The sequence below is a fragment of the Cydia pomonella genome, chromosome 16, assembly GCF_033807575.1.
Source record: "Cydia pomonella isolate Wapato2018A chromosome 16, ilCydPomo1, whole genome shotgun sequence".
Taxonomy (NCBI): domain Eukaryota; kingdom Metazoa; phylum Arthropoda; class Insecta; order Lepidoptera; family Tortricidae; genus Cydia; species Cydia pomonella.
The window spans coordinates 2,077,279-2,089,917 of record NC_084718.1 but is presented as its reverse complement, the minus strand read 5'-3'; the positions used below and the strand labels follow the sequence as shown (position 1 = coordinate 2,089,917).

The 12,639-nt window shown below is 39.0% G+C and overlaps 1 protein-coding gene across 2 annotated transcripts; it reads right to left on the bottom strand.

Annotated features, from left to right (window-relative positions):
• Positions 1 to 849: 849 nt before the first annotated feature.
• Positions 850 to 11,275, bottom strand: LOC133526320 (uncharacterized). 2 transcript variants are annotated; one of them, XM_061862875.1, is made up of 6 exons: positions 11,062 to 11,275; positions 9,545 to 9,657; positions 7,307 to 7,409; positions 3,770 to 6,395; positions 3,351 to 3,494; positions 850 to 2,882 (listed from the first exon to the last, which is right to left on the bottom strand). In XM_061862875.1, exons 2-6 carry the CDS (start codon positions 9,639 to 9,641, stop codon positions 2,655 to 2,657), a joined length of 3,198 nt encoding a protein of 1,065 aa, XP_061718859.1. In that variant the 5' UTR covers positions 9,642 to 9,657; positions 11,062 to 11,275; the 3' UTR covers positions 850 to 2,654. The 2 variants fall into 2 exon arrangements, with proteins under 2 accessions (XP_061718859.1, XP_061718860.1); XM_061862876.1 differs by lacking the exon at positions 11,062 to 11,275 and adding an exon at positions 10,546 to 10,959.
• Positions 11,276 to 12,639: the final 1,364 nt, after the last annotated feature.

Sequence of the window (12,639 nt, the reverse complement as noted above, 5' to 3'; positions counted from 1 at the left end):
GTTTGAAGGCTAGAACAATTAATAATGAGACACTGGACTGTGAAGGTGTTTTAAGGCATATTTCGTTGCCTTGCTCGCGTTTTAACCGTGGTCCCACTGCTTTTTCCCACAGGGGGTCCACGGGTAGTTTTTAGGGTTCCGTAGCCAAATGACAAAAAACGGAACCCTTAAGGATTCGTCATGTCCGTCTATCTGTCCGTTTATGTCACAGCCACTTTTTTCCGAAACTATAAGAGGTATACTGTTCAAACTTGGTAAGTAGATGTATTCTGTGAACCGCATTAGTATTTTCACACAAAAATAGAAAAAAAAGCAATAAATTTTGGGGGTTCCCCATACTCAATTTTTTTATCAAACCCATACGTGTGGGGTATCTATGGATAGGTCTTTAAAAATGATATTGAGGTTTCTAATATAATTTTTTTCTAAACTAAAGTTTGCGCGAGAGACACTTCCAAAGTGGCAAAATGTGAGTCCCCCCCCCCTGTAACTTCTAAAATAAGAGAATGATAAAACTAAAAAAAATATATGATGTACATTACCATCAAAGAATATAATACTCACTAGGATTACCATACAAACTTCCACCGAAAATTGGTTTGAACGAGATCTAGTAAGTAGTTTTTTTTTATACGTCATAAATGGTACGGAACCCTTCATGGGCGAGTCCGACTCGCACTTGGCCGCTTTTTTTACCATTTGTCCTTGTGTAACGCTCCACGTATTCCACGTACAAAGTTACAAACGCGTGTCAAAAACCAAGCTCTTAATTAGTCGAAACAAATCATTTGGTACGCTAGCGTTCCATTTTGCTTAGTTTACGGTTCGCAGATTGAATAAAACAATGTATAACCAAAATTACTTGTTTATTACCATAGGTGTTCCTTGCCATAATTTTAGGTACATAAGTTAAATAATAAATAAAATCACAACTTAATGAATACTTAAAATTAACTCGATCGTCACCCATAGTCCAATTTAAAATTTGGAATTTATGAACGCAGCCAAAGTTGAAGCCAATTCGCGCCAAAAATCGTCAATCGTGACGTCACTATACTTAGTCTATGGCAGGTAAAATGGAATCTAAAATTGTTAATAAAATACTTTAACAATGAAAAAATGGTACTAGTGTACGCTGTTTACAGCAAACTTTGTCAGCAATTATATTTAACTAGCTAGTAATAATTTAAAAGCGTTTTCGCCTTCAAGATCTTATCTAAACATTAAGTATGTAAGTTGTTTAAATTACTCTCGCGACAAGCTTGTGAAAATGTAACATTCAGAATTGCACAGACAAAAAATATGAATAAGTACTGGTAGAAAGAATTGTCTGAATAACCATAGCCGTCAATGAAACGCGCGTAATTCAAAATTTGGGTAAAAATATACCGCAGAAATGTTTTAGTGACGTCTATGACTGGACAGACTTTAAAATTAAGGAGTTATCTAGTTCTAGGTTTTTGTTAATAATAGCTAGGTAATTAGTAGGTACTGTTATATTTTTATTTTAACGTAAATGTGCTCACTTTTTAAAGCTTTCCTGTGAAATTTTAAGGCTATCTACTCTATATACACGCAAGGAATTCGTACAACTAGGAAACAATCGTGAAAACGATTCAAATTCATCATCAACTTTTACCTAAATATACATCACAGATAGAGTGGTATAAAAATTACTAATATCTATAGTTTAGAACCCCACGTTCATGATTATGATTATGTCTGACGTAAGGCATTTGTTCTGCTCGCACTTACATACTTACTTACTTGCTAGTAAGGGAATGCTATATGTCAGACATAAACACAATCTTGCGAGATAATCTGGTTAGAGCTGACTTTACGTTCGTCCCTCTTTAGTGACTTCAAAGAGTGACGGACACGAAAAAAAGACCAATACATCCTCAATATGCTGTCGTGGTTGGGTTGGAAGTTTAGGGATAGTTATTACTAGATTTCTTCAACAAATATAACGTAAATCACATGGTGTATGTCAAAATAATATTTTACAAAATTAACAATTAGGTCATAAACTTTACAAGGAACTTTAAAAGAGGAAATTTGCTAATTACTGACGATTAACCTATTCAGAAATGAAAAATTTCCCGCAAATTTCTTTACAACACGAATTTGCTGATCAGAAAGTAGATAATTCAACAGTATTGGAATAATTATAACAAACAATGGAGAAACTAATAACATAGGCAAGTAGAAAACTAAAATACAAAGTAAGAGAAGAGAAAACAACAGTTCTAGTTTTGCCCCGAAGGGAATAAAGTCCGTTCGAAAAACTTACACATTACAATGATATTCTTACCATAAGCTCAGATTACTTCACTGACATTTACAATAAACAAATCTCTATTTATAATGACTAGATGCATCTTATGTTCAAGCTAATCATCCACATATATGGAGTAGGTACGGGGCATGTAAATAAAAATAAATAAATAGTTAAAACAAACGATTCATACAAAAATTTGCTTGTAATAAAATATGAAATTCTGCTACGCGAAATCAAAGTTACAGATCGTGTCGTTCACGACGGGGGCCTTGACTCATATTGTCATTAAATTAAAGATTAGATTTAATTTTGACAAACTTGCGCATCATCGTGGATGACACCAACTATAAACAAGACGAATGACTTTTAAAGCTTACTTCTTGTCATCGCTAGTTTTCGAGTCTGATTTCTTATTTGAGTCCGTTTTATTATCTGCACTTTTAGCGTCTTCTTTGTCTTCCTTTTTACTACCGTCTACTTCTGTGTTTTCCTGAGACTTGGATTTACTGTCCCATTTGTTCTGAAACTCTTCGTTAAGCAATTTTTCAAATTCTGCTGCTGTCTTGTTCAGATTCTTTTTCATAGCGGCATCTGGGTAAGACTGGAAGATCGTGAAGATATGTGAAAACTCTCCAGTATTTTTAAGGGTTAATAGACCTAAATAAAGATAACGAATGTTTGGGTTTCTTTTATTGATGTTGTGCTATTGTAGCCTCTTCTATATAAATTGTCTACTTAGTGTTCAAGGTTGAAACCGCTGAATTCGGAAATGGAACAATACTTTCAATAAAGAATTTATATAAATGGAATATTCCTTTAATTTTTATGACAAATTTTCTATAAAACATTATCTTATAGATGTCTTATAGGTGTATTATAATACTGTAAATGTACTTAACTTTCATGGAGCATTAGTTACAACTGTAATGTCGTGTAAACGTGTTTGCAATAAAATTAATAAAAAAATAAAATCTGTAGTTGAAACTACTATTATTATAAATAAACCCAAATAGAACTAAATGTGTTTTCATAAGATATAAGATTTTCTGAATGAAGAGTGAATAGTTACCTTTAGGTAGAGACGAACGTTGTTGAAAATACGCCTGAAGTCCTGAACCACTTGCTCATGCTCCGTGTATGAAGAATTCTTGAGCTTCGTAGAGATATCGTGCAGGCACATCGGATACTTCACTACCTCATAGAATCTGGGGGCCTGAAAATAAATCATTGGTGAGAATTGAATAAACACAATTACAACTTTTCCTAGGTTTAGGTAGTTTGTAATAAATAATTGAAAATAGTAAAGATGCCTAATTATTGAGAAGTTTACTGTTCTAAAATCTAAACAATTTTTATCGGTAGATAAGCGTCTGTCTGAGCACCACTATCGGTCTTGAATTTGAGCAATTACGGCAGACAAAATAGGGCGTGGATTCATCGATGGCACTATCAATATTGATCTTAAGGATAAATTTTCAAAAAACTTACCACTTTTATGTCCATGTCATGCTGGATGAAAGTTGCCTCGTTCAGTTGAGCCAGGTTCCCAAGCAACGCCTCAAACTTTTTGACAGTAGCAGCGGGCAATGGCTTCTTCTTTTTGGGGTGGTACCACATCCCGGAAGCAGCCACCTTGGGTTTCGATGGTTTCTTTTGATTCTCTCCTCTAACATAGTTTCCAGTTTGATCATAATTTAAACGAGTTTCTTTCGACTCTTGTTTCTTCTCTGGAATAGAAACCTCGTCGGATTCAAGAGATTTCGGCTCCGAATCAAGACACTTGCTAGAATCATTACTCAGAACTGATTGGTCTTGGTTTGCTGAAGAGCTCTCCCACAAACTATGCGCGTCCTGCGAAATGAATTTGTGAGGTCCCATCCTAGCGGCCCAGGAGTCACTGTTTTCTATTGTGAATTTAACTTGTTTTAAATCATTGGAGAGATCGTCGTTAGCACTCAACCCTAAAGCATCGTACAACCTCGCAGTATCCGACTTGGATCCTTCATGGATGAAGTCTACAAGCTTGGGAGCTGATTGTTTAGCTGCTTCCCAGGCGCGATCAGACGTCATCATAGTTAGGATTTCCAAGGGTTCGGCGTTTCTAATATCCAGGCCAGACATCGCGGGTCTCGACATTAGCTTGTGCTCGTCTGTTAAAATATCATCACCACGCCTCGGCATCAAGCACGGCCAAGCTTCGAGGTTGTACTTTGGCTGTGGTGCCAACGTAACAGGTGGAAAGGGTACCTTCATCTTTAAAGCCATCTCCTCCACTAAAGGGTTGTCAAACGATGCTTCTTGACTCGATCCTTGCATAAAAGGTGACGTAGGATCCGCTGGCTTTATAGGCACTTTGTAACTTCCGGGTTTCATATAAACTTTCGACATTTCGTGATACTCATCATTTTCAGGATCAATGAATTGCACGGGGCCAGAGATATTATTTGGAATCGTCACAACGTTCGACGGGACTTGAACGTTGTGCGAGTGATGAGTTATAAAATCGCTAGGTTCTTTTTGGACCATCTGACCCCACGCCGCAAAAAAATCAGCCTCTTCCTTTGTGTCACCGCAGCTGTTGTTTTTCTGAACGTACCGACCTCGCATCTCGACAGAGGGCGCTATGTTTGGTATTAAGGTTTTCTCGACATGACTTAAAGGTATCATTTTCGCTTTTAGTTCCATGTCTCGACGTTGCATCTGATCGAACAACATGCCGCTCATGACTGGCTGACCGGGAGCTTTACCGAGCTCTGCATCCATTTTGTGTTTCATTTGGTTGTATAATTCTCTCTGCTCGGCATGGCACATGTTTTCTAAGGCTCGGAAGTCAGGCATGTTGGTAATAGTCCAAGATTGGCGAGGTTTTGCTTCCCGAAAGCTGCAAGGGTCGCACTTGTACGGGCCTTTTAGATATGCATCCATATCACCCTGTTCATTCAGAGGATAAAAATTATGAGAGTTCGGAGGTGGCACCACAGGGAATTTCTTGAAGGCAACTCCAGCTCTGACCGGCCACGGACCTTCGTTAAAAGTCTGAGAGGTTGAATGATTTTGGTTCTGCACCCACGGCGGTTGGACTGCGTTGAACGGTTGAGGAGAGGCGTTGACGGGTCTTGAGGTACTAACGTGTGGTTTCACCGTCTGAAACTTGCTCTGGTTCTGATGGCGCGGGGCCGCAGAGTTTGTAGCGTAGTAATTGTGAGTAAAACTCTTTTGCTCCATAGTAAAACCGTGATCTAGACACTTATAGGTCTTATAAATATGCGTCAACATCTCTTTGGTAACCGCCTGCCATTGTACGAAACATTCACGTATATTAGGGCTGTAATATTTGTTTTCAATTCTAGAAAATGTATCATGTTTCTCACTTAGAAGTTCTTTAACACCTTTCCAGCCGTCTAGAATTCTGACGAAAGAGAATATAAAGTTTTTGATGACCCACGGTATGCCCTGTGAGTGTAAGTTGGCTACGGCACTATCCGGTTTTTGTACATTGGATCTAGTTTTTGCACAAATCGAATGTATATTTTTGAAGCAAGGTCTGTTATGATGTGCAATGGCTATATTTTCAGCGTCAGTGCAAGCTTCAATAGCAAGTTGCACAATCTGGTTTGGGATCTGATCGTGAATTATGATTTTGTCTAGAGCGGTAAGAAGGACGTCGGATGATCCGGAAGGTTTGTTCTTGTCCTCGTCTTGAAATGATTTTTGATTATTGGTATCAGCTCTTGCGTTAGAGTCAGGCATGTTGCATAGTTCTGACACCATACGTTCGCCTTCGACGAAGAAATCGAGGCTCGAGGTCGATTCCGATGTAAGGTTTCTATCTTTGTTCTTTTGTCGGTCCGTCTCGGTACTACTGTCTTTATACCTCTCATGATAACGGGGATCGGCGCTGTAGACTTGTCTCTTATCCTGGCTCTTGACAATTTTCTTCTTAGCGCCTGTTCCTATGGGTTCTTGGTACGACAGAGACCAAGTGCTGTGTGAGCGTCTATCTGTGTGAGAATTACGGTCCATCTTGTAGTTGGGCGAAGATGGATCAAAGACTAAGCCCACCAGTGGGGAGTTGGGAGGCGAACTAAAAGTTGGAGCCGACGGGTTGTTGTATCTGCAAAGATTATGCGCATTAGAATAAATTTAAAGAGCTTGCGTGAACTGTAGATGGCAGCACAAGTGCCTCACTTTCCGACTTACGAGGGTCAATATTATAGGACATATAGGACATTATTACACAAATTGACTAAGTCCCACAGTAAGCTCAATAAGGCTTGTGTTGAGGGTACTTAGACAATGATATATATAATATATAAATATTTATAAATACTTAAATACATAGAAAACACCCATGACTCAGGAACAAATATCCATGTTCATCACACGAATAAATGCCCTTACCAGGATGTGAACCCGGGACCATCGGCTTCGTAGGCAGGGTCACTACCCACTAGGCCAAACTGGTCGTCAAAAATAGGTGGCAGACCCTTCAAGTAAGCGCCCGTATACTGTAGTGTGTTTGGACCCGGGTACGCCCTTAAACTACGTCCAAAAGAGAGGTATGGGCATTGTGAATGCCATCTCGTTTTGTGTGGTAGGGCACAGCACAGCTGATGTCATTCCAGATCTAGAGTAGAACCCAACTGGGGATACTTCCCCAGCTTCCTCCACCTTACAGAAAACCGCAGCCAAATAACGCTACACCCTACTCATAGTGTTGTGTTCCTGCCGGTGAGTAAGGTTGCCAGAGCAGAGGGTGCGGGGTGTTAGGGTCGGCAAAGCGTATGTAACTCCTCTGGAGTTGCAGGCGTACATAGGCTACGGAGACTTCTTACCAGGCGGGCCGTATGCTTGTTTGCGACCGAAGTAGTATAAAAAAAGAGGGCGGTCAGCAGCAGCTTATTGGCGTGAAGAGACAATATCGAGTCATGTTTTTGATTTAAGCTACAAGGTGTTAGACTCTCCAACGTGCACGCTTTTTATTCAAGGGATGCTAATTGTCAAGCTAGAACAGTATAAGGCAACCTCTGTTGGTACTGCTGGTCAGCCGCCGTTGCTTCGTAGATGCCGGTCGCCACTCGGCAGTACGTTGCCATGTTAGAATCAGATATTTCTTTGTTGGAGCACCCTGAAAAAATATTTTATAAACTTTACTAACATCATAAATAGGTCTGATGCGTTTTTATAATCCCCACTATAGTACATTGTGCAATAAGGGAGATATGGACAAATGTGTTAAAGAGAACTCTCAATCTACACGCTAAAACACATTTAGCATCATACAGTAACCCTTGTTTATAGCTTGTTTAAGAAAATATTGGACTTATTATCTTAGTTCATACGACCTCTTCCTCCTCGCGCTGCTCGGCATTTTGCCGCGGCTCATGGAAGCCTGGAGTCCGCTTGGCAACTAATCCCAAGAGTTGGCGTAGGCACTAGTATTTACGAAAGTGACTGCCATCTGACCTGTCAACCCAGAGGGTAAACTAGGCCTTATTGGGATTAGTCCGGTTTCCTCACGATGTTTTCCGTCACCGAAAAGCGACTGGTAAATATCAAATGATATTCCGTACATAAGATCCGAAAAACTCATTGGTACGAGCCGGGGTTTGAACCCGCGACCTCCGGATTGCAAATCGCATGCTCTTACCGCTAGGCCACCAGCGCTCTTATCCAAAGGACTTCTTTGCTATTTTTTCAGCGAAACCTGCTTGAAATACCTCCCTCAGCAGTATGATAAAAATATTTTCAGTATGATAAGGTCTCGTTCAGCAGCTATGATATTTAACAATATGCATTGTTAGTAAAACTATAATCTTTTGGGGTTTACAAATCTCAGTGGGTACCTATGTCAATCTTTTACGCTCCGTGGCGAACGTAACGCAAATGTCTGCCATGTGGCACTAATATGGAACAGCGATAGAGAAACAAAGCGTTTCGTTGCCGTAGTGCAAGCGATTGTCACATTGGCTAGGCACCCTGATCACCTCTTCCACTGACATTGTGTGTGGACCCCAGTGCAATCACGCGAATTATCATAGTTACAGCGCCATTTTGACGAATCTGAAAATGCCACAGGCACGCCAACACTATTGGGGCAAAAAAGTGAATATACGTCATAAACTTAAGTGCCAGGTGCTTTGGGCTTGACTTGTAATCAACATTAACCCTATGTTGATTACTACAATGATTATTTTTTAATTCTCTTGTTGACAGAAAAGCCGCAGGTCAGAATCGTTTTGTTAGTGTGTTTCGAACGTGCTGATGAATTGCTGTTAAAAGTCAACACACGCAAAGGCATCAACTAGTAAATGTGGATTCGCATTTCCTCCTTTACCTCCTTTGTGAATTTTAAATTAATTAATGAAGTTAGCTAATTATTCATAAAAGCTATATAGCAAAGAGATATAAAATGGCGATTCACGAGATAAAATCCAGTAACCTTGACCTGAAAATAGTTCTGATTTTTTGCAGACTTGTTTATGTTCTGTTCGTCTGTTTTTGTTGCCTGTACATGTTCGTACTTGATTGTGACTATCACAAAAAAATGTATTTTACAGTACATATGGGGCTACTTTATAGCACTAGTGCGAGAAGTAGCATATTACGTTACTGTGTCGAACATTTAAAGGGCCATATGTACTGTAAAACGTTGTACGATACATGTGCGAATAGGTAATTCGCAACTCGTGTCGATTTAAAACACTCCCTTCGGTCGTGTTTTAATTTATCGCCACTCGTTTCGAATTTCCTATTTTTCGCACTTGTATCGTAATGTACTATTATCTTGTCTTACGTTGGCCCAATAAATAATCCCAGTTTGAGACCTCGAGCGCCGAACGCAACTTTGTCAAAAATCTAAATAACCGCGAAATTTTCGAGCATTTTTCAGATATGGGCGATTATAACCCTAAAGGACTAGCTTTTGATTCTAAGGTAATTTTAAAAGTAAATAGACTACATTCTCTACAATATGAGACTAGAATTGTCTCTGTAGACCTAATAGTCAGAACTACCAGATTTGACGCAAATGCTGATGTATAAAGTTACTGTATTAAGAAGCGGGTAGCAGAATGTTTTCTTCGCGGGCAAGAATATTCTTTAGAAGCTATTCTTGTGGGCTGGCTTAGTGGTCTTGTATATTTATATTATTCTTTGAGCAGGATCTACATTTTCATCTAAGTTTCTTGGGCTGGAAATAGTTGCTAGCTATTGTTCTTGCCGTGAGTTCATACTCCTTATGACCACTTTATGAGCACTCACCATAGTTGCCTTTCTGCATCACGGAGTGATGAAAATCTTGATGTCCGCGCTCACCCTCTCGGTGGTCAGTTTTGTTTGACCCACCATACTCTTGCATTTGGGATCGCAGGTTACTGAAACGGTCGTAAATTGGGATATGTTTAAAGGTTCTTAGTAAGTAAAAATAACGAGTATTTCCACCATTAAACTATGTAACTATTGTCTTTTGTACTTCATTACCCACAACACAAGCCTTTGAGTTTATTGTGGGACGCGGTCGATTGGTGTAAAATTGTCATAATATAATATTAATAACAAAAACATTTATTTATTGAGACCGGTTGGGTCTCAATGAAGAAGGTGTGTGCACCTTCGGTATTCATCATCAGACCAGCTTAGATTGTATTATATAAGTAATCACGTAGTCACCGATTACATGAATATCTTCTCACTTGAGAACGGTTAAAAAATTGCCTCTTCTAAAGTTTTTCTTTATAAATTGGTGGTAATACTTTTGAACATTGCCCCAACTACGAGACCACTTATTAAGACCATTTATTAAATATTAAGCCTAAATTGAAGAATCCCCGAATATTATATTATCATGATACGAAGGTATATATTGATTGATTTATTTTGACGACCGGTCTGGCCTCGTGGATAGTGACCCTGCCTATGAAGCCGATGATCCCGGGTTCAAATCCTGGTAAGGGCATTTATTCGTGTGATGAGCATGGATATTTGTTCCTGAGTCATGGGTGTTTTCTATGTATTTAAGTATTTATAAATATTTATATATTATATATATCGTTGTCTAAGTACCCTCAACACAAGCCTTATTGAGCTTACTGTGGGACTTAGTCAATTTGTGTAATAATGTCCTATAATATTTATTTATTTATTTATATTGGCATATGGTATCCTTATACGTTGATAGTAAGGCGAAGGTCGGCAATATGTAGGTCAGCCAGATATTACTTCATAAAATATTGGAAAACAAGACAATGTTTTGAGATATTTACCGGTTGATTTAGTCTAGAGGAAATTATCTCAAGGAAGTGCCTAGTTTATGGTTAAATTTGCGGTTTCACGATACGTAATTCAGCAATTGGATAACACAAATAGAACGCCATTTTAATCATTTCCATTTGGAAAAGACACTATTGCATAAACCACAATCATTTAGCTTGCAAAATCTTAACATTTTTTTGCCTAAAATAAATGAAATTCCCATTTCCTTTTGTAAAAAAATGTAATGATTTAGGCAGTATTTTAGTATTTAGTGTATCTTTTCCTGGTACATGACATAAGACCAGTTGCTATGCAGAATCGAGTTGGTGTCCGCTGAAAAAATTTGAATAAAATTTCCGGCGATTTTTCATACAAATTTTGACCAAAAAGTGTGCGTTATTATTTCTTTTGCAACTTGTACTGTGCTTTTTAGATATTGTAACAACTGCAGTAATATAATTCCTTAAATTTACTTAAGAATATTTTTATGTAGCGTGCTAAATAAAAGTAATTTACTAGGCACTTACCGTATCAATAAGCTGTTGTCCGTTCACGGGGTTTCTTCGCAAATCAGAACATATTTTTAAAATCCACTTATCAGTTACTTACGCCTGTCAATCGGCAGTTTTATATTTTATTTTATTCTTACGTATTAACCAATGATTGATATGATCTGTGGCAGTGTCTGAGTTTCTTATTTCCTAGCTATATATTTTTTGTGTAGATCGTTTCTAATCATGATCCTTTCAGTATGAGATGAGCACTGAATGACTCGGCGACCATATGATTTCGTTCATTTGTTTCTTGAGGGTTTGTCAATCGATTTTTTTGCTTTTTTGTAGCATTTGACCTCTATGTAGGATGTAATGAATAAAAATCAAGACAACAAACTCCTTCCGGTATCAAATACGTGTTGTTTCTGTATTTACTCAATTTTAGTTAAGTTTTTGTTATGTAATGGTGCCACAGGTAGTCAAAAGCAGAATAAACTACACGAATTACTTTTATATAGGAAAGTAAAACAAGAATCGTAAATAATATCCTTTATTTTTACTTAAAAAAGCTTGTAAACTAGAACTAATAAGAAAAACAGCAGAGTTTGGTCAAAAGCAAGAGATTTAGGGATATTTCTAATATTTACAGTACCTACTCAAATCTTGCAATATTTGTTTTCTAAGAAATACATTTACCGAACAGTCATCTGCTAACGTAAATAACATATTAAATGAAAGCCAAATATTGATTTGATACCTCTACCACCTCGTAGAGTATAGACCCAGTCTCATTGTCCTCCCAAACTTCAATCCATAGACCGTTATACTGTTCACTTTTACTACAATAGTCCCAATGCATGCTGCGACCGGTTCATGGGTGTCTATTGTTGCGCCCGTGAACGGGTTCCAGCAGGCGTTCTACATGACATTAAAGCTCTCCAAGAGGCCTCTACGTGTTGGATCTATATCCCCATGCAAGCCTATCAAAAGACCGGGATTTATAGGCCCGTGAAATCCAAGGAGATATAATAATAAGTAGGCGTAGGGATGTGACGACCCCATCGCCCGCTGGTTTTACCAGTGCAATCAGTCAACGCAGGGCAGCTTGAGGCGAGCTGTTGGGGAGTAGCGACCTCATGTACCCGAGTGCTCCTGGGGAGTTCTGTTACCCGCAAGGACAGGATTCTCTGCCTCTGGCTTGCCTTAGCCGGCCGGCCACAGTGGAGTCGTTAGAACTATAAGCTCCAGGGGTGGAAGTGAAAATCTCGACACCCCTGAGCCGCTCACACCGGTGTTGCCCTTGAGCCATCCTAGATGTCGCTTTTTGTAGGGGCCCATCTTGTGGGGGCGAGTCCCCGTCTGTCGGAAATAAAATTGAACACCGTTTTGTTAGGCAGGCGTCCGGTTTTTTATCCCATAGACTTATCACTTATTATTTAGTCCATCGCTTTCACCCAATAGCCCAGTTCATTTTAGATTCCATCAACTCTCAAATAGTCCTTACACCCTGGCAGGTGCTGCCTCTGCGTGCGTCCCATGACACGGGCAAGGGCAACATCCGCTAGGTGTACCCCTTACATTTCATTAAAGTGTCAAAAGGGCCTCTACATG

Excerpts from the sequence above, each read along its gene's own strand:
- LOC133526320 (XM_061862875.1), bottom strand. The coding sequence starts at position 9,641 with ATGCAAGAGTATGGTGGGTCAAACAAAACTGACCACCGAGAGGGTGAG. Across the intron at positions 7,410-9,544 it reads GATGCAGAAAGGCAACTATG|GGTGCTCCAACAAAGAAATA; the intron begins GTGAGTGCTCAT and ends ATATTTTTTCAG. Across the intron at positions 3,495-3,769 it reads ATGACATGGACATAAAAGTG|GCCCCCAGATTCTATGAGGT; the intron begins GTAAGTTTTTTG and ends ATTTATTTTCAG.